The following is a 20,000-nucleotide window of genomic DNA, read 5'->3' on the forward strand; positions in this document are numbered from 1 at the left end:
TCAGATCCACAGCCAATCTTCCTCCCCCGCAATTGGGAACCCCGGAACCCCAGCCTATCTTTCTCCCCGGCAAGTAAGAACCTCAGAACCCCAGCCAATCTTTCTCCCGGCACTCACTCACCTGTGGAACTGTTCAAACAGGTTCTTGGGCAGGAAGGAGAGCACCGTGTACTTAGTGGTGCAGATGGAGTTGTCGGGGAAGGCTTCGTTGGGGTTGATGTCCCCGGCTGCGACCTCGTGGTTAGGGTGCACCAGACGCGTCCGCCCTTCCTCAGAGCCCTGCGGTGGACACAGGTAAGGCGTTAGGAGGATTTGTGTTCGTTTACTTGTTTCGTGTTTGCCTCGGGTTAGCAAAGTAAAGCATTAGAAGGTCTACATCACCTCATTCCAAGCATGTTGTCTCGGGTTAGTGAAGCATTAGAGTGTCTGCATCAACTCTCTATTTCTAACGTGTCTGTCTCGGATCAGCAAAGCATTAGAGGATTTGTATCAGGTATTTTTCAGTGCGTTTGGCTCCGGTCAGTAAAACATTAGAAGATTTGCATCAACTCATTTCTAACATGTTTAGCTCGGGTTAGTGAAGCATTAGAGGATTTGCATCATCTCATTTCCAACGTGTCGTCTCGGGTCAGTAAAGCACGAGAGTATTTGAATCACCTCATTTCTAACATGTTTGGCTCTATTTAGTACACACACGTGGACTTGCCGCGTGGATGTAGGGGTAATTTATTTCCTAGAGTGCATCAAACTTCTAACATCAATCTGACTTCAGTTTATTTATCTTTTAATCCTTATATGACAGAGAAATAAGTGTTGCCAAAATTAATACTGTGTGGTGTTTTCCTAGTGTGTGTATGTTTACATTTACGAGACTTGTATCTTTTATGAGCCAACTGTGTCTTTCCTCAGTGCACGCGCGCGACATTACGTCGATGATGGACGGCAATCAGTCACGGGGGGAGGGACGCAGACAGACAACTTAAACCTGCCACTGTGCCAGACGCGTAAACACACTGGCTGGCGCAACACTAGGCTGCACGCCGCTCATATCAATCATTGGTGCGTCGTCCATCATAATGTGTCCCCCCAACCCTCTAACCCTATCCCTCTTTGTGTGTGTGTGTGTGTGTGTGTGTGTGTGTGTCCAGCTATTTTCCAGCTGGGATTCCGACTGACAACCCGGAAAGCTAAATAAGTATTGTACCTCGTCCAAGCGGTTGAGAGAGAGAGAGAGAGAGAGAGAGAGAGAGAGAGAGAGAGAGAGAGAGAGAGAGAGAGAGAGAGAGAGAGAGAGAGAGAGAGAGAGAGAGAGAGAGAGAGTGTGTGTGTGTGTGTGTGTGTGTGTGTGTGTGTGTGTGTGTGTGTGTGTGTGTGTGTGTGTGTGTGTGTGTGTGTGTGTGTGTGTGTGGAGACCAACAGCCGGGATGACAGTCAGCGATAACATCACCACAGAGTCCGTGCCTTACTCACCTTCTTCCAGAACATGAGTCTTCTGAGCAGCGAGGGCTTGTTCTGCCTGATGGTGTACACGCTGTCGGTGTGGGAGGCCTGGCGGGTGTGGCCCTTCTTCAGGCCTGACCCCGTCCCGGACTCTGCTCGCTCACGCTCCCGTTCCCGCTCCCGCTGTTCGTATCCCGCCGGCAGGATGAAATCAGTCTTGGAGGCCATCCGTCGGTGGCCGCGCCCTCCCTCCACCAGGTAGCCATGGGAGAAGGTGCGCTGATGGCCACGCCCTGGCCCTCCGCCGCTCGCTGTCGCTGCCGTTGCCGGCCCCGCTGCGGCCGCCGGCACCGGCCCCCCATGCCCGCCACCTGCAGCACAACCACAACAATCACGGCACTGTTGGGGAGGTGCGAGGAGGCAGCACCAACAGAAGGAAGATAACCAATACTGAACTCATAACGTCTCCACACCGGCGTGAGTGAGGGGGTGGTAGGTGGGTGAGTGAGGGCGTGGTGGGTGGGGGAATGAGGGCGTGATGGATGGTGAATGAGTGGATGAGTGAGGCCGTGGTTGGTGGGTGAGGGAGGGCGTGGTGGGTGGGTGAGTAAGTGAGTGAGGGCGTGATGGGTGAGTGAATAAGGGCGTGGTGGGTGGGTGTGTGGGTTGGTGAGGGTGTGCTAGGTGGGTGAGTGAGGGCGTGGTGAGTGGGTGAGTGAAGGGGTGGTGGGTGGGTGATTGAGGGGGTGGTGGGTGGGTGAGTGAGGAAAAGTGGGTAGGTGGGTGAGTGGATGCTTGTCTTACCTGCATCGCGGGTGAGCATAATCCCGCCATGCGAGGCGCTGCGGGCGTGGGATCGCGTCCCGACCCCGCCATGCGCCTCGCTCATCTCCACACACTCCGGCTCCGCCTCGGCCTGCAAGCACACAAGCAACACATTAATGACGGCACACGCTACGAGCACCACGCCAACACAAGTATTCTCACGCATCAACACATGACAACACACATCAACAACATCAGCAACACCAACAACAACAGTAACTAGTGGAGGAGGCAGTAGGCACCATCTGCCGAAACGATAATTACTCCCAGTGAGGTCTAAAGCACTGTTCAGGGGGTGCTGTGAACTTATCATTAAACCCAGCTGTGACCTCAATGAACGTTTCCCTTTGTGTCTGACAGTACAAGGGGGCCGTCACAGCCTGCCCTCTAAAGACAACTCTCTTCCTTCACACAAAACTACAAGCAGCTAATTACACACACACACCCTCCACTCAAAATTCAAAATTATGGCGACATCTACACCAGCCTCGGAGTCCCCATTTGGGGAGGGGACCACAAATGTCCCCAGGTCGGACTGCTCTTCTGGTATCAACCCTAAGTGCCTTGACACCCCCACTCAACTTTTCTTCATTAATTTCTGCAACATTCGCGGTCTTGGATCTAATTTTCAATCTGTAGAACATCACCTCTCTTCTACTAAACCTCATCTTCTTTTCCTCACTGAAACACAGGTGTCTGAGGCAACTGACAGTAGCGCCTTTCCTGTTCCCTCCTACTTTCTCTATCCTCATTTTCAATCCAAAGTTGGATGTTGCGTTTAAGTGCGCAATGACTTAACTTGCTCTCGTGCCCACGCTCTTGAATCTTGTGAGTTTTCCACCATCTGACAACGACTACAGAGTCATCCTCAAACTAAATTTATCTGTGCTGTATACCTCTCTCCTAACTCCTCTGACTATAAGAAATTCTTTGACTACTTAACTTCCTAAGTGGAGCACATTGTGACTCTCTTCCCTTTTGTGGAGATCTCCAAGAATGGTGGTGTTCACCACCAGCTTTGACTTTCCTCTCCCTTCACTGACCATCCTGGTGAACTAGCCTTCAACTTTGCTATCCTCCATGACCTAGAGCTGGTGCGACACCAGCTCGTGTTCCTGACCGTCTTGGAGATACGCCCAACATTCTTGACCTTTTCCTAACCTCTAATCCTTCTGCTTATGCTGTTATCCTCTCTTCTTCGTTGGGCTCCTCCGATCACAATGTCATATCTGTATCTTGTCCTATCACTCCAATCCCTCCTCAGGATCCCTCTAAGCGGAGGTGCCTCCTTTATTTCAACCAGATGGCACCACTGCTATCACATCTATTTCTAAAGCTGAACTCTTCGCTCAAACCTTTGCTAAAAACTCTACCTTGGACGATTCTGGGCTTGTTCTTCCCTCTCCTCCACCCTCTGACTACTTCATGCCACCTATTAAAATTCTTCATAATGATGTTTTCCATGCCTTCGCTGGTCTAAGCCCTCGGAAGGCTTATGGACCTGATGGGGTCTCTCCTATTGTTCTCCGAAACTGTGCCTCCGTGCTTGCACCTTGCCTAGTCAAACTCTTTCAGCTCTGTCTGTCAACATCTACCTTTCCTTCTTGCTGGAAGTTTGCCTACATTCAGCCTGTTCCTAAAAAGGGTGACCATTCTAATCCCTCAAACTACCACCCTATTGCTTTAATTTCCTGCCTATCTAAAGTTTTTGAATATATCCTTAACAGGAAGATTCTTAAACATCTATTCACAACATTTATCTGATCGCCAGTATGGGTTCCGTCAAGGCCGCTCTATTGGTGATCTTCTGGCTTTCCTTACTGAGTCTTGGTCATCCTCTTTTAGAGATTTTGGTGAAACTTTTGCTGTTGCCTTGGACATATCAAAAGCTTTTGATAGAGTCTGGCACAAAGCTTTGATTTCCAAATTACCCTCCTACAGCTTCTATCCTCCTCTCTGTAACTTCATCTCAAGTTTCCTTTCTGACAGTTCTATTGCTACTGTGTTAGACGGTCACTGTTCTTCTCCTAAATCTATTAACAGTGGTGTTCCTCAGGGTTCTGTGCTATCACCCACTTTCTTCCTATTATTCATCAATGATCTTTTAAACTAAATTTCTGGCCCTATCCACTCCTACGCTGATGATACCACCCTACACTTTTCCACGTCTTTTTACAGACGTCCAACCCTTCAGGAAGTAAACAGTTCACGCAGGGAAGCCACAGAACGCCTGACTTCTGACCTAAAATTTCTGCTTGGGGCAAAGCAAACTTAGTATTGTTAAATGCCTCAAAAACTCAATTCCTTCATCTGTCAACTCGACACAACCTTCCACACAACTATCCTCTCTTCTTAAATGACACTCAACTGGCCCCCTCTTCTACACTGAACATCCTCGGTCTGTCCTTTTCTTATATAATCTAAACTGGATATTTCACATCTCATCTCTAGCTAAAACAGCTTCTATGAAGTTAGGCGTTCTGAGATGTCTCCGCCAGTTTTTTCTCACCCTGCCAGCTGCTAACTCTGTACAAGGGCCTTATCCATCCATATATGGAGTATGCTTCAAATGTCTGGGGGGATTCCACTCATCCCGCTCTTTTAGATAAGGTGGAATCAAAAGCTTTTCGTCTCATCAACTCCTCTCTTCTGACTGACTGTCTTCAGCCTCTTTCTCATCGCTGGAATGTTGCATCTCTTGCTATCTTCTACCGCTATTTTCATGCTAACTGCTCTTCTGATCTTGCTAAGTGCATGCCTCCCCTCCTCCCGCGTTCTCACTGCACAAGACTTTCTTCTTTCTCTCACCCTTATCCTGTCCACCTCTCTAATGCAAGAGTTAACCAGTATTCCTAGCCATTCACCCCCTTCTCTGGTAAACTCTGGAACTCCCTTCCTGCTTCTGTATTTCCACCTTCCTATGACTTGAATTCCTTCAAGAGGGAGGTTTCAAGACACTTATCCTTCAATTTTTGACCACCACTTCGGACCATATTCGGGACCGGCATCTCAGTTTTTTTTTTTTTATTGCCCTTGGCCGGTGTCCCTCCTACATAAAAAAAAAAAAAAGCAACAACCAACCAACCAACAACAGTAACAACAACCACCACCACTACCACCACCCAAGCAACAGCAGCATCAAGAACCAATGTCTGTTCTGAGTGTCCTCCAACTTTATACAAATACGTGCCACTCATGTATTTTCATTTGGCCTATATTGTGCTTGGAATGTGTGTGTGTGTGTGTGTGTGTGTGTGTGTGTGTGTGTGTGTGTGTGTGTGTGTGTGTGTGTGTGTGTGTGTGTGTGTGTGTGTGTGTGTTCCCCTGGTGGCCTGCGCAATGTTGAGCCGAGCACCAAGGGAGGGCACTGGCAAATTAATTACGGCAGGTAGTTTGCGGGCTGGTTAGTTAGTTAGCTTGTTTGGGTAATAAGTCGGAGCATTAATTAAGCACAGCAGCAGCGTTCACTCGATCCTAGACTGAAGAGACGCAGAGTTATCGCAGAAGGCGGAGCAACCGTCAGCTTGTAAGACCTCAAACCACCTCAACAGGCCCACACTGTTTTGTTCTTCCATCAGTCCCTCTGTGCCCTCTTGATCGCCCACACCACCCACAAAGCATCCTTACGGCAAGCCTCCAGATGCAAGCAAGTAGTCAACACGAAGGAGAGACACAGAATAATGTCAATTTTTTTCCTGCACTGTACCTTACGATCGCATTCTCAAAATATCCCTACGGTAAGGCTCCAGACGCACGCAAGCAGACAACACTAGGGAGAGACATGATATCGGGTAAAGTGATTGTCATGCTCAGTGAATAATACAAATTTTTCTGTGCCATACCTTACGATCGCATTCCCAAAGTATTCCTACAGTAAGTTTTGAAACATGCAAGCAAGCAGACAACACAAGAGCGAGACAAGATATCAGGTAACGAGAATGTCATAGTCACTGAATAATACCAATTGTCCTGTGCCATGTTATTGGATCACATTCTTAGAGCGTCCTTCCACATGCATGCAGCAGACAGCACGGAGGAGGGACAGTATATGAGATAAACAGATCGTCTTGCTTACTGAATAATGCCGGTATCTTCATGCCATACCTTTAGCTTCTTTTCTCAAAGTGTCGGCCTCTTACCAGTCAGTAATCAGGACAGGACAAGATATAAATGTGCTCAAGCTTTAAATGTCAGATTAAAAAAGAGATAGAAAGGAATTAGTTCTCAAATCGAGTGATGGATGAGTGGAATAGACTCAGCAATGACTCAGTAATCAGGTTGCGGTGCTGACTCATCAAGGTACTTTGAAAGATTAGGCAGATTTATAGATGAGGGTAAGAGGTGAAAATACACAGATAGCCTTGTTTCATATAGGGACAGCCACGTGCAAGACTGATGATTTCTTACAGCTTCCCTCATGTTCTTATTTCGACTACTTTCTACCATGCTCTATATAGTCTAGTGGGTGTTGTTAGGGTTTTCAAAGGACGTTTTCTTGACTGTAATAATGATTCAACAAAGATTCTGCATCAATAACGAACAAGAAAAGCAACCACGAGAAGTCCATTAATGCATCTAGCCTTTAAAAACAGTCGTAATGAGGCCACTGAGTCTTTCAAATTCTCTCTCTCTCTCTCTCTCTCTCTCTCTCTCTCTCTCTCTCTCTCTCTCTCTCTCTCTCCTTCCCCTTTCACACAAAATGGCCTCCCCTTGACGAGCAGCATTATGACCACCAACGACCAGACGACCTCCCCCGTCTCCCCTCGCTGACGAATTCACCTGGCGCCATACGACCTCGCTGCTGCGGCGCCACGAAATTGATTGAACTTCCCATGGTCGCCAAAACAGCTGTGCGGAGTGGAGGAGGACGAGGAGGCGGTGTTGTTGGGATATACTGAGGGTTAACGTGGCCATGTTTGAAAGGTTGGGAGAGAGGGAGAGGGAGAGGGAGAGGGAGAGACGAACGACTAAAAAAAAACAAAAAAAAAAAACAAAACACAAAAATAAAGGTCTACAAACTATACATTTAGAAAACACCACCACGGACTTATCTCAATATACCAAGCAGACGTTTCTTCGTCAACGCCGGCGCCACATGACCACAGTGTTGCGGCGTCTTACAGATCGACTATTCATCCCATTCATCCGACTCTCCATAAAGATCCTCGCTCCTCACCAAGAAAAAGCCCCCATTCTGAAACATTGCTCTCTCTCTCTCTCTCTCTCTCTCTCTCTCTCTCTCTCTCTCTCTCTCTCTCTCTCTCTCTCACCACGACTATTTTCGAAGGCCACAAAGATGATCTGCCGGATTCTGAAGAGTATTTCTGCTGGTAATAATGTCGAGATCTTGTTAATCTGTCACTAGAACCATCAAAGAACATACGTAATAACCCGTGTCTCTTCAACTAGACTCTGAATGTAGCGGAGGTGCGCGGCAGAAGTGTTTCAGAATACAGGCCAAGATATCACAGCTGTACTGGTTGTTGAGGTGGTGATTCTTGGCAGCAGAGGAGGAGAGCAGTGTTGTAAGGTGAAGGAAGAGCCTGTGGATTGGACAAAGGCTGGCCAGACGGGAATATGCCAGCCGGTGCTACACTCTTCGTCCAGCCGTGGCCGCCTTTACAGCGTCATGGAAACGGTGAAAAATTGATCTGAAGGTGAGATACATTCACGAGGGAGGTTTCAAGAAACTTATCATTCAATTTTGGATGATCCCTTTTTACTTTTCTTTAGGGACTGGCACCACAGTCGTCTTTTTTTTTTTTTTTCACTCGTTTTGTTGCCCTAGGCCAGAGCCCCTCTTACATAAGAAGAGAAGCCACGAGAAGCGGCCTTACAAGGGATTCAACCCGACACGGAGGTATAAAGCAAGGCGCCTTATACCTCAAGACCATAACTATTGGCAGGTGATATGATAATCTTTGGGTCTTTGTGCCTCTGGTCACTCCACCAGGAAGTAACTCCCGGGGCCAGGAGGCTGCAGGAGCTGGGTGAGGCAGGACTGAATGCAGTTGTACCAGACTCCAGAAATTTACGATTGTAGGCTCGGCGGTATATGTATTTATATTCTCTAAGATTTTTTAAAGGGGAATTGTTAGAAAAAAATTCATTTCAAAACATAACAAGATTTGAACAATAAACTTTACTTTCAGAATATAAACAATACCAGATCCGAACCTGCACGCAAGAAAACCCTCACCATTTTTATTTTCACGCACAATGAGCACCAGTCCGTGTGTATACTGACATTAATCTTGTTAACAGTATTTACTAATTGCATTACTCCAGTAGTTCATATTTAGGCGCGAGGGCAGCGTGTTGCACAAAACATTCCCTCTGCGTATAGGCTGCGTGCACAGAGAACGCTGGTGCAAACAGTGCAAGCAACTAGCGCCTATCGGCGTCGACCCGCGCCAACATTTGCATGATATAAACAAGTGTTATAAGCGTGTCGGCGAGGACTGCCAGCCTCTTCCAGCTTTCCTGAGCCCCCGAAACCATTCTTGCCTGCCCAACTAGTGGCAGTGGACGTCTGGCAAGATGGAGGTTTCATTAGAGCATATATTGATTTAGTACTACATTAAATTTATTTTGGAATTTTATTTCAACTCAGCTGCGAGTGATGACTAGCCTATTTTTCTGGTAGAATAGGATGTCTATGCCAGATATACCATACCATGTCTTTTGAGTGTACTAAAAAATTCTTCTCCAGTCTCTTTTAAGATCACTAAAAAGATGGTGATATTCTTGATATGGTTTTTTTTTGCGATTTATTTCATATACTTCTCCTCTCCTTTTAAGTTGTGCATAAGTACTCTGGAGCAATATTAGCTCACCACCAGACGATGAGCGTGACATTATTACTACACAGCTGGTAAATCACAAGTGACAGTAAACCTGCTGCTACCTCGCTGTTCAGAGCAGATTACCCTTTGTGATCACCTAACAACGCTGGTCAGCACCGGTCGACGCTGGATGCTCGAGCGTTCTCAGCGCACGTACTCCATCCTGCTATGGCCCATAATGTTATACGACTCATCCATCACATTTTCCTGGAGAGACCATTGTATCACTTGATCAGACACCGTAAGGGGCGATTCTTCCTTGCACATGGTAACTCACCCCATGGCCTGAATCTGTAAGCGCCTCTGTCTCTCATCACAACTGTTCACGTGCTATACAGGCTAACGAGGTGACTAGCGTGGCTGCACTGGCATTTCCCCCCCTGATACTGTAGAACACTTGTAAAACTATCACTTAACATCACATCTATTTGCGTACACAGGTAACTGAGGTGATTATCGAGGTTTCATTGGTATTTCCTCCACATATATCGCAGAACCCTTGTAGAACTATCACTAGAAACATGAAGACCCTTGTAGACTGTGATAACATCCACTACAGCCTGCTGGAAGTGGACGAGATAAGGCAACGGCGCATTTCAGAGTAAGGTTACAAGACATACGCCCTTATTCTGAAATGCTTTGCTCTCTCACCGTGACTATTTTCAAAGGCCACAGAAGTTGTCAGCCGGGTTTTCAAGAGTGTTTCTCCTGTTATTAAAGTATAAACCTTTTAATCTGTCACTAGAACCATAAAAGCCCCCTTGTCACTCCAACTAGAGCCTTTTGAATGTAGTGTTGGTGCGGCGCATAAGTGCTTCAGAATACGGTTCATCCTCGTCGTATATGAAGCACAGGCGGTTGAGGCGGAGGCGAAAGCAGAACACACTGCGGCAAGTCTGGCCTGGCCCTCAGAGGAGCCACGTCACGGTGCCCTTGTGACTGCTTATGAATGAGGGCCAATTACACTGCATAAACTTACACGATATCACCGACCGGAGATAACACTAAGAATAACACTTTTTTTCATTTAACTTCCTCCATTACTCTTCTGGCATGTAGTTATGTTTCAAAGATCCGTATTCTTATTTGGCGTCTCAACTCAGCTACTTCTAACAGGCTCTAGTGGCTGTTACTAACTGATCTGCAATAGTGTTTTCATAACTAGTAATAGTTTAATACTGATTCTGCATCACCAAATGGAAAAACACTTATGAGAACCTGACCAATCATCTTTGTAACCTCTGAAAAGTAAGCTCTGTGAGGTGTTTAAGAATACAGGCTGTGTATTAAAATTTCGTGAACCAGTACACTGAAGACTGAGGGGAGGCCAGAGCGGGCGGAGAGTTAATACGAGGCACTCACACAAGCACAGCGAGCCTTAATGAACACCTGTCAGGGAGGCGAGGCAAGCCAGGCACCAGGTAAGTGTACACCTCATCACCCACCTGTCCCTCCCTTCCTCCCTCCCTTCCCTTCATCACACCGGGGAGGAAGACGTCACCACCACACCCACCCCCACCACTACCACCATCACCACACTACCTCTATAACCAGTGAGGGACAACAGCATCACCAAAAACGCAGTCCAATTAACTACCACTATCACCACCACCACCGTTGCCACGTAATGAAACAAAAAAGTCCTCACCACCACCACCACCAACACCACCACCACGCGTCCAACAGAGATGTTCACAGGTGTTGTTCCTATATAGCAAAAAAGAAGAAGCAACAACAACAACAACAACAACAACAACAACAACAACAACAACAACAGCTTAGGCTATCGGTTTCTGGTAAGTGCATCGGTTTTCGTGGGTCCCTCCCCTGGATCCCCCCCTCCCTAGTGATTGCTCCACTCTCCCTAGGGCCGCCTCACCACCACCACCACCACCACCACCACCACTACCACCACCAGCTTCTCATACTCTCCCATAATGATAAAAGGTGACCCTACCCCCTACAGCCCCATTCCTGTCCCCCCCCCCCGACCCCTTGCTTAAAACGAGTCGAGAGGCCTTTCTGGAGGAACGTAAAATTCATAAATAGGGTGAAAAAAAATATATCAGTCACCAAAAAAAGAGTACTTTCAGGTGAAAAGTAAGATTAGTATTAAAACCTGATTATCATAACGTTTTCTTCCCGTTTTCTATGGTTGGAACTAAAAGATTATGATTATGTTCTTTCTTCACTTCCTATGGCTAGAACTAATTATTGTTTATTTCCCTAAACATTTTTTTTTTGTCTAAAACTAAAACATGGCTCTATTTTTCCTCTTGGAATAACGAAAACTATCTCAAGAAAGGAGCACCAGATTAATTCCACTCACTGGTTAGGGAGCGGCAATCAATCACCAAGTCCTCGCACAGAGAAGAGTCCATGACCGGAACACATGCCAAGCTACTTTCCTTAGTGCTTCCCTTAACCAGCCTCCTTTACAAATAAAAAGAATTAAATATATATATAAAAAAAAACACGTGTGGCGACGCAAATGTTCCCAGGGGCGTCCACCTACCGGGCTCATATATCAGCCTTGCCTGCCCGCCTCCCTACGCCTTAAAAGCTGCCTGATAAGGGGTACTGCCACACTCCCCCACTGAATATTTACATGTTCTCCCATGATAGATTCCCTCTGGACATATTCCCCATAGATATTTCCCACTGTGGTTATTTTCCCTCACTGAATGTACTTGATAACACAACTTTGTGATAGAGAAACATTGATTGAAACCATTGTGATCAGCTGTTCAGGTTACGTTAAGTTAGGTTCAATTACGCTGAGTTTGGTTAGGTTAATAAATAAGTTGTAGTAGTAGAAGTAGTAGTAAATAAGTAGTAATGTAAATAAGTATTAGTAAGTTAATAAATAAGTAGTGAGAGCATAAGCAATAGTAACACGTGGCCTCGGCGTTCATCTCCGTCTCACTGGGTATGAACCTGTGGTGGGTGACACTGCAGGACACTGGGTCACTGTGACATCTGAGTCTCCACACCTTACCTTCTGTAATTTCCCCAGGTACCCATTTATTGACCAACCCAAAGGAAGGGTGAACAGCCCAACTGCCCCAGCCTCGATTCAAATCCGTCCCCGCTGTTTCGTAGCCAGGCGCGCTAGCCATTAGAATACGGAGGCGCTAATAAGTAGGCTGGTAGTAAATGTCTGGAAGGGAAATGTCCGCGAGGAAAATGTCCCAGAGACGGAAAATAAGTGAGAGAGTAATGTCTAAAGAGGTTAAGGTTTATGAAAGATATTTTAAAGGGAAAATGTACAAGGGGTATAAATGTCGAGTGGGGGATGAGTCGTGGGAGGGGACGGGCGAATACTGTTGGGGAATCTGGGGGGAGAATGAACTACACTCAGCCGACACCACGCACACCACCATGAAAATGTCAAGTGGGTGTGGGTGGAATAGGTCAGGCAGGAAAATGTTCGGAGGCGAGTAAAGTTCAGCGAAGGGAAGATATGTTGCATAGTGGTAGCCAGCAGGTCACCGCCTCGCAGCCCGGCGTGCGTGTGCAGACAGACACTATTGTTGTGCCGGAGTGGCCACGTGTCACTCACCGATCACGCGGGATTACTTGCCCCGCCCTCCACTCAGGTGTGCTTGGGAGATGCGTGTTCGATTTACTCTTTTCATTTTTATTTTACGTGTGAAAGAGACTGACAAGGATTAATAGTAATAATAATAATAATAATAATAATAATAATAATAATAATAATAATAATAATAATAATAATAATAAAAGACTGACAATTTGCCACTCAGTAAAAAGTTTCTCTAATTTCTTTTTGTGGGACATGAACTTAACTTACTAACTTACCCGATTCTATCTCACCCTACCCTATTCTAACCTAGTCTGAACTTAACTAAATCTTACCTTACGTAACCTAACCTAACCTAACCTACCTTATTCTATCATATCCTATCCTACCCCATCCTATCTTATCCTACCATAACATACCTACCTTAACCTAACCTCACCGCCAAAGTTCAACTAACCTAACCTTAACCTAACCTTACTTGACAATAACCAAACCTAACCTCACCTCACCCAGTAACCCTAACCTAACCTAAACCTAACCTAATCTCACCTAACCAAACAAACACCAGGCGAGTGACCAGCTATGTACTCGAGTCTAGCCCAATCACTTACTCGTACACACATACGCTTCTTACTATCACTGATCAGAGCGTCTACAGGTAAGGCGAGAGGATGGATATACCGTGACAATGAAGACAGCAGGTAAGTAAGGGAGAATGAGCAGATGGAGGTGCAGAGGTGACTAATTCGTCGATCAAACAGGGACTGCCACGTGTAGGCCTGAAGGCTTTTTGCAGCTTCCCTTATCTTATATTCTAGATAAAGAAGTGAGGTGATTAAAAAAAAAAAAATGGATGAATGGCTATGCGTAAAAAAGTGAGGAATGACAAAATGTGTGTGAAAAGGTGACTAATTGCTAAGGAGTGACTAGGATGACGCAGAATAACCAGGTATGTGTGCACAGGTGATTAGATAGGGATGGAGTGATGATTGCGAATGGTGAAGTGAGGAATGAAGAGCTAATGGGCCGAGAGGTGAGTAAATAGGGATGAAGGGATGATTGAGTATAAGTGACAGAGTGAGGAGTGGGTAGATATGAGTGAAGTGAATAAGCAGAGTCTGTGACGTGACTTTTATATATATATATATATATATATATATATATATATATATATATATATATATATATATATATATATATATATATATATATGTAAGAGGGAACAGTGACCTACAGCAACAAAACGAACGAAAAAAAATAATAAAATAAATAAATTAGTCCACTGAGGTGCCGGTTCCTAGAGACAGGTAAAAAGATGTGCGTGACGAGGAGAGGGCAGAGGTGGTGAATGAGAGACGTCAGTACAGCGAGCATGAATGAAAAGATGGATTGGAAAAAGGTAGTGTGGGTTGGAAAGGTGGGCCGGTGTCGCCTCCACAGGTGTGAAGGCGACACCTGACAGCGAGGGGACCGTTTACCTTGCGATGATTGATAGACTGGCTGAGGGACGGACTGCCTGACTGACCCACTGACCCGGCCCGCTGATACACCCAACACCATGACAGCGATGATGTTAATGATAGTAGTAGTAGTAGTAGTAGTAGTAGTAGTAGTAGTAGTAGTAGTAGTAGTAGTAGTAATAGTAGTAGTAGTAGTAGTAGTAGTAGTAGTAGTAGTAGTAGTAGTAGTAGTAGTAGTAGTAGTAGTAGTAGTAATAATAATAATAATAATAATAATAATAATAATAATAATAATAATAATAATAATAATAATAATATATCCACCACCACCACCGTCACCGCCGCCGCCACCACCACCACCACCACCACCACCACCAACAACAACAACAACAACAACAACAACAGGAAGAGGAGGAGGAGGAGGAGGAGGAGGAGGAGGAGGAGGAGGAGGAGGAGGAGGAGGAGGAGGAGGAGGAGGAGGAGGAGGAGGAGGAGGAGGAGGAAGAAGAAGAAGAAGAAGAAGAAGAAGAAGAAGAAGAAGAAGAAGAAGAAGAAGAAGAAGAAGAAGAAGAAGAAGAAGAAGAAGAAGAAGAAAGCAAACTATTCCATTAACTGCATGAACAAAAGACAGAGAGAGAGAGAGAGAGAGAGAGAGAGAGAGAGAGAGAGAGAGAGAGAGAGAGAGAGAGAGAGAGAGAGCGCCCAAATCAACAAGTAGGACAGGTTAGGCTGGTCGGGTTAGATCATCGACTGGTGGTGGTGGTGGTGGTGGTGGAGGCCGTCAATGACATCACCCACGCGTCCCTCAGCCCAGCAGTGCCTCAGCGTGCTAGGTGCGGCCACACAGGAACACGAGGCGCAGCGCTAACTAATTTCTGTATTCTGAAACGCTTTGCTCTCTCACCAACATTACTTTCAAAGGCCACAGAGATAATTAGCCGAGTTTCCAAGAGTGTTTCTCCTGTTAATAATGTAGAAATCTTGTTAATCGGTCACTAGAACTATAAAGGTAATTTTAAAAGCCAGTGTAAATTTAAACAGAGCCTTTTGAAAGTAGTGGAGGTGCGGTGCATGCTGGAGTGCTTCTGTATATGCCACTAACACTAAGGAGGAGGGTTACAAGTGATGCAAGGGAGTATCTATCTTGGTATTGTGCATTTTTATATCTACAAATTTGCCCTCTAAGTATATATCCCTCTCTAAGACACGTTATTTTCCCCTTTATTATTTTTCACATGCATTTTTTCCCCTCTATACATTTCTACCGTGGATATGTTTCCCTAAAAATGTATTCCTTCCATATATTTTCCCGTAGGACAGGTTTCCCCTCTTGACATTTCTGCCGTGGACTGAAGAGTATTTCCCTGTACATCTATTCCTTCCCCATGTTTCCTCTTCGAACATTTACATTTCCCCCTGAAGACAAGGCATGAAGGAAATTATGAATGTCCTCGTCTGAATGTTATGGTTTTGGTTACGCTGGGTTAGGGTTACTCAAGCTGATGTTTAAATAAGCTGGGAAAAAAAAAAGTCTGAAAGAAGAACACAGGGATACGTCAGTTAAGGTTTGGAGGGAAGAAATGTTTGGAGAAAATTATCAATGTTCTGCACTCATTCATTTCGTTTTTGCGACACGAAACAATTAACAGCACCAGAAGTAATGCATTCAGTTTTTATAAGCATGTACAAGAAAGACAGAGATTAAAAAGAATACATTTCGTCATTTCTACCCGATTTAAAGATTGGAGATGGCTGCAGAACAAGTAAAGATGTCTCAGAATGATTAGTAGTTTGGGAAAGATGTATCTAATTGCAGCCAAAGAGTTAAGCCAAAGGGTTAAACTAATGGTTGGGTAAATTGGGAATGTCTAAAAGGGAAACTGACTGAATTGAGCTTTGGAAAGTGAGAACTGTTCGGATAATGTGTTTTATTCAACGTTTTGCTCTGGTTTTTTGGTTAAGTTAGGTTAGGTTTACTCAATGGTTGGATAAGCTGGGAAAAAGTGTCTGGCAGGGAAGTAAAGTTGGGAAAGTGAATGAATTAAGCTTTGGAAGGTGAGAACTGTTCGGATACTATGCTGCACTCCACGTTCTGCTCTCATTTTCTGGTTCTGGTTAGGTTAGGTTTACTCAAAGGTTGGATAAGCTGGGGAAAAAAGTGTTTGAAAGGGAGGTAGAGTGTGAAAACTGAGTGAATTGACCTCTGGAAGATAAGAAATTTCGGATATACTGTGCTGCACTACACGTTCTGCGCTCGTTTTCTGGTTCTGGTTAGGTTAGGTTTACTCAATGGTTAGATAAGCTGGGAAAAAGTGTCTAAAAGGGAAGCAGAGTGGTGAAAGTCAGTAAAATTAAGCTTTGGAAGGTGTGAAATGTTCGGATACTGCGCTCCACTCCACCTCTTCCTCTCGTTTTCAGGTTAGGTTAGGTTTACTCAAGTTAATGATTAGGTAAAATGGAAGCAGAGAGGGGAAAGCAAGTGTATTAAGCTATGGAAGGTGAGAAATGTTCGGATACTGTGCTCCACTACATGTTCTGCTCTCGCTTCCTGGTTAAGTTTAGGTTGGAAAAAAAAAAAAAAGTCTGAAAGGGGAGTACTTGAGGAAATTGATTACACTTTGGAGGCGAGAAATGTACACAGGATATTGTCAATGTTCTAGTTTTCGTTAGATTACTTTTACTTAAGCTAACGGTAAGATACGCTGAGAAAAAAAAAAAAAGTGTATGCAAGGGGAGAGAGTAATGGAGAAAGTGATTTAAGCTTTGGAGGCAAGAAATGTACACAGGATATTGTCAATGTTCTAGTTTTTCGTTAGATTACTTTTACTTTAGCTAACGGTAAGATACGCTGAGGAAAAAAAAAAAAAGTGTATGTAAGGGGAGAGAGTAATGGAGAAGGTGATTTAATTAAGAGAGAAGAAAAGGTGATAGGAGGAAACTGTAACTGTTCTGGACTCGTCGCAAACCACTACCGCTGCTGTTACTATCACTGCCACTGTCACTGTCACTGTCACTTCACACACGAGCTGCAGTTATCAGCCAGCCTTGAACACTGACCACCACCACCACCACCACCACCACACTGACGTCCTCCAGCACAGACAGTTGCACCAAATACTTGCACACTGTAAACTTTAGATAACACTCCTTCCAACTTTATTTCCTCCAATTCTGTATCAAAGGAGGAGGAGGAGGAGGAGGAGGAGGAGGAGGACAACAACAACAACAACAACAACAACAACAATAACAACAACAATAAACTTAAATAGGATCCTTCTGACCTTCGTTCCTCAATTTTGTGGAAGAAGAAGAAGACGAAGACAAATAATAATAATAATAATAATAATAATAATAATAAGAAGAAGAAGAAGAAGAAGAAGAAGAAGAAGAAGAAGAAGAAGAAGAAGAAGAAGAAGAAGAAGAAGAAGAAGAAGAAGAAGAAGAAGAAGAAGAAGAAGAAGAAGAAGAAGAAGAAGAAGAAGAAGAAGAAGAAGAAGAAGAAGAAGAAGAAGAAGAAGAAGAAGAAGAAGAAGAAGAAGAAGAAGAAGAAGAAGAAGAAGAAGAAGAAGAAAGAAAGAAAGAAAGAAAGAAAAAAAGAAAGAAAGAAAGAACTACAACAAATCACAACCACACACGTGTTGCTAATAAATCAAAACAACCGTGAAAAATTATACACCACTCTTCCCATCACCCTCACTGTCTCCCATCATCCCGCGCCTGTACCAACACTGCACCACACATCACCACACGTGCGCTCCCCCAAGCCCCAGCACACAATACCACTTTTACATGCCACTTTCCCCTTATCACACAGAGCTGTCCTCCCCAAGGTTCCGTCGTGCATGGCTGTGGTGGGAGATGTTGAAAATAATGCTGATGGGAGTGTGAGGCGTTTAAAAACAGTAAGTGGCTATCAAAAGTATTAATTTCTGATGACGTTACGGTTACCCCTTTGGGACGAGAGTGTCTGATGTAGGCAGATCTTCCCTCTTCAGATCATGCTAAGAATTTGATCACTCGTTTCTGGTGCTCTTTGAAAACAACCCTGATGAGAGAATGAAGCTCTTGAAAATACGTGATTATGGAAAGTGCTAATTCTTGAAAGGTTGATGTGGGCGGTTCTTTCTTCTTTAGGCCATACTAACAACCGGACTGTTCACTTCTGTCGCCTCTGAAACCAACCCTGATGGCAGAACAAAATATTTACGAATACAACCCTTAGCATGATTTTCTTAAGTAATGTAGTTAGTGTTATGTAGTAAGATGAAACTAGTAACGATCTCCAGGCGTGTTGCTTTTGTTTTTTTTAGTCCTTGGTAGTCCCTTATTAAAAAAAAATAGTGAACTGATAAGAAGTGTTGCTATTTGTAATCCCTAATACGAGAAGTGAACTGATAAAGAATTGTTGCTGTTTTGTAATGTCTCGTAAGAAAAAAACTGCTAAGGTCCTGTTTGAATTCCTTTGAAAGAAAACGGAACTGATAAGACGTGTTACTATTTATAATCCCTAATACGAAAACTGAACTGATAAAGAATTGTTGCTGTTTTGTAATGTCTCGTAAGAAAAAAACTGCTAAGGTCCTGTTTGAATTCCTTTGAAAGAAAACGGAACTGATAAGACGTGTTACTATTTATAATCCCTAATACGAAAACTGAACTGATAAAGAATTGTTGCCGTTTTGTAATGTCTCGTAAGAAAAAAAAAAAAAACTGCTAAGGTCCTGTTTGAAATCCCTTGAAAGGAAACGGAACTGATAAGACGTGTTGCTATTTGTAATTCCTAATAAGAAAAAGTGGAGTGATAAGGTATTGCATGAAATATTTTGTAATCTCGTGAACAAGCAGCCGGCCCTCACCCTTGTATACCTAAGTCTTAACCTTTAAACTACTAATTGGCACACCTTTTCTTCATTACTAACCACACTGATACCTTTTTTTCTTGTTCTACAGCAACCTTCAAACATAATACTGCCTAAAAATTGCAAAATGTATTCTTTCTTATCCCTTTCTTTCTTGTACGTGCTTATAAAAACTGACCTACATTGCTTTTAGTGCTGTGAATTTGTACATATCGTAAGGAAAAGGGTTAAACAATACGTTATTAGTACCTACGATAAAGAATGCAGTAATAAAAGAAATAAACAGGTTCAAGCTTGGAAAATTTAGATTCAAGAAAGAGACGGGAATGAACTGGTTCTCAAACAGAGTGGTGGATGAATAAAACAGCCTCAGCAATCAGACTTCTCGCATCTTCCCTTATTTTCTTATCTTCTTGCGTCCTTCAGTAAAGATTAGAAGGCCGATTAGATAAACACGAGGGAAGGTTAGGGTGACAAAAAATGCATCAAACTCCTACTTACTGCTGATAAAATAAATAAATAACGATAAAACTAATAGATAAAAAAAAAAAAACAAGGAGCGGTTCTATCTACTTCAGCACGACGCTCCTGATAACTGATATCTTAAACCTCTCTAAAGACGAAAGACAGCAAATACAGTCCAGTCCACTAACACGTCAGTCACTCAGCGTTACCAGTGTGTGAAGACTGAACCGCCTGCCTCGACTCGCATCCAAAACGAACTACACCAGTCCATCCCTCCCGCTTACTCGTACTGGCTGGGATGTGTTCCGGATACGAGTCGAATCCGGCGAGGCGATTCATAGCAGATGATTCACGCACCGGCAATGAATGGGAATGATATAATGGATGAAGATAATAGATGTGAAGGAAATAATAAGAAAAAGCGATAAGACAAGATGGTGTGAGGAAAATATGTCAGAGAGAGAGAGAGAGAGAGAGAGAGAGAGAGAGAGAGAGAGAGAGAGAGAGAGAGAGAGAGAGAGAGAGAGAGAGAGAGAATGTGAAAGTGACGCTAAGAAGAGGA

General features: G+C 44.2%; 1 protein-coding gene across 4 annotated transcripts in view; it reads right to left on the bottom strand.

Annotated features, from left to right (window-relative positions):
- LOC135101228 (phospholipid-transporting ATPase VA-like) overlaps positions 1 to 20,000 on the bottom strand; it is a 100,968-nt gene that overhangs the window by 53,353 nt on the left and 27,615 nt on the right. For all 4 annotated transcript variants that reach the window (XR_010269165.1, XM_064004862.1, XM_064004864.1 and 1 more), the window contains exons 2-4: positions 2,245 to 2,356; positions 1,471 to 1,811; positions 122 to 279 (exon numbers count right to left, since the gene is read on the bottom strand). Coding sequence is in view for 3 of the 4 variants with exons in the window: in XM_064004862.1 (XP_063860932.1) it covers positions 122 to 279; positions 1,471 to 1,811; positions 2,245 to 2,356 (611 nt within the window). In the remaining variant the exon portion in view is untranslated. The remainder of the gene's footprint in view (positions 1 to 121; positions 280 to 1,470; positions 1,812 to 2,244; positions 2,357 to 20,000) is intronic.

This window comes from Scylla paramamosain, chromosome 6 (genome assembly GCF_035594125.1).
Source record: "Scylla paramamosain isolate STU-SP2022 chromosome 6, ASM3559412v1, whole genome shotgun sequence".
Classification (NCBI taxonomy): Eukaryota; Metazoa; Arthropoda; class Malacostraca; order Decapoda; family Portunidae; genus Scylla; species Scylla paramamosain.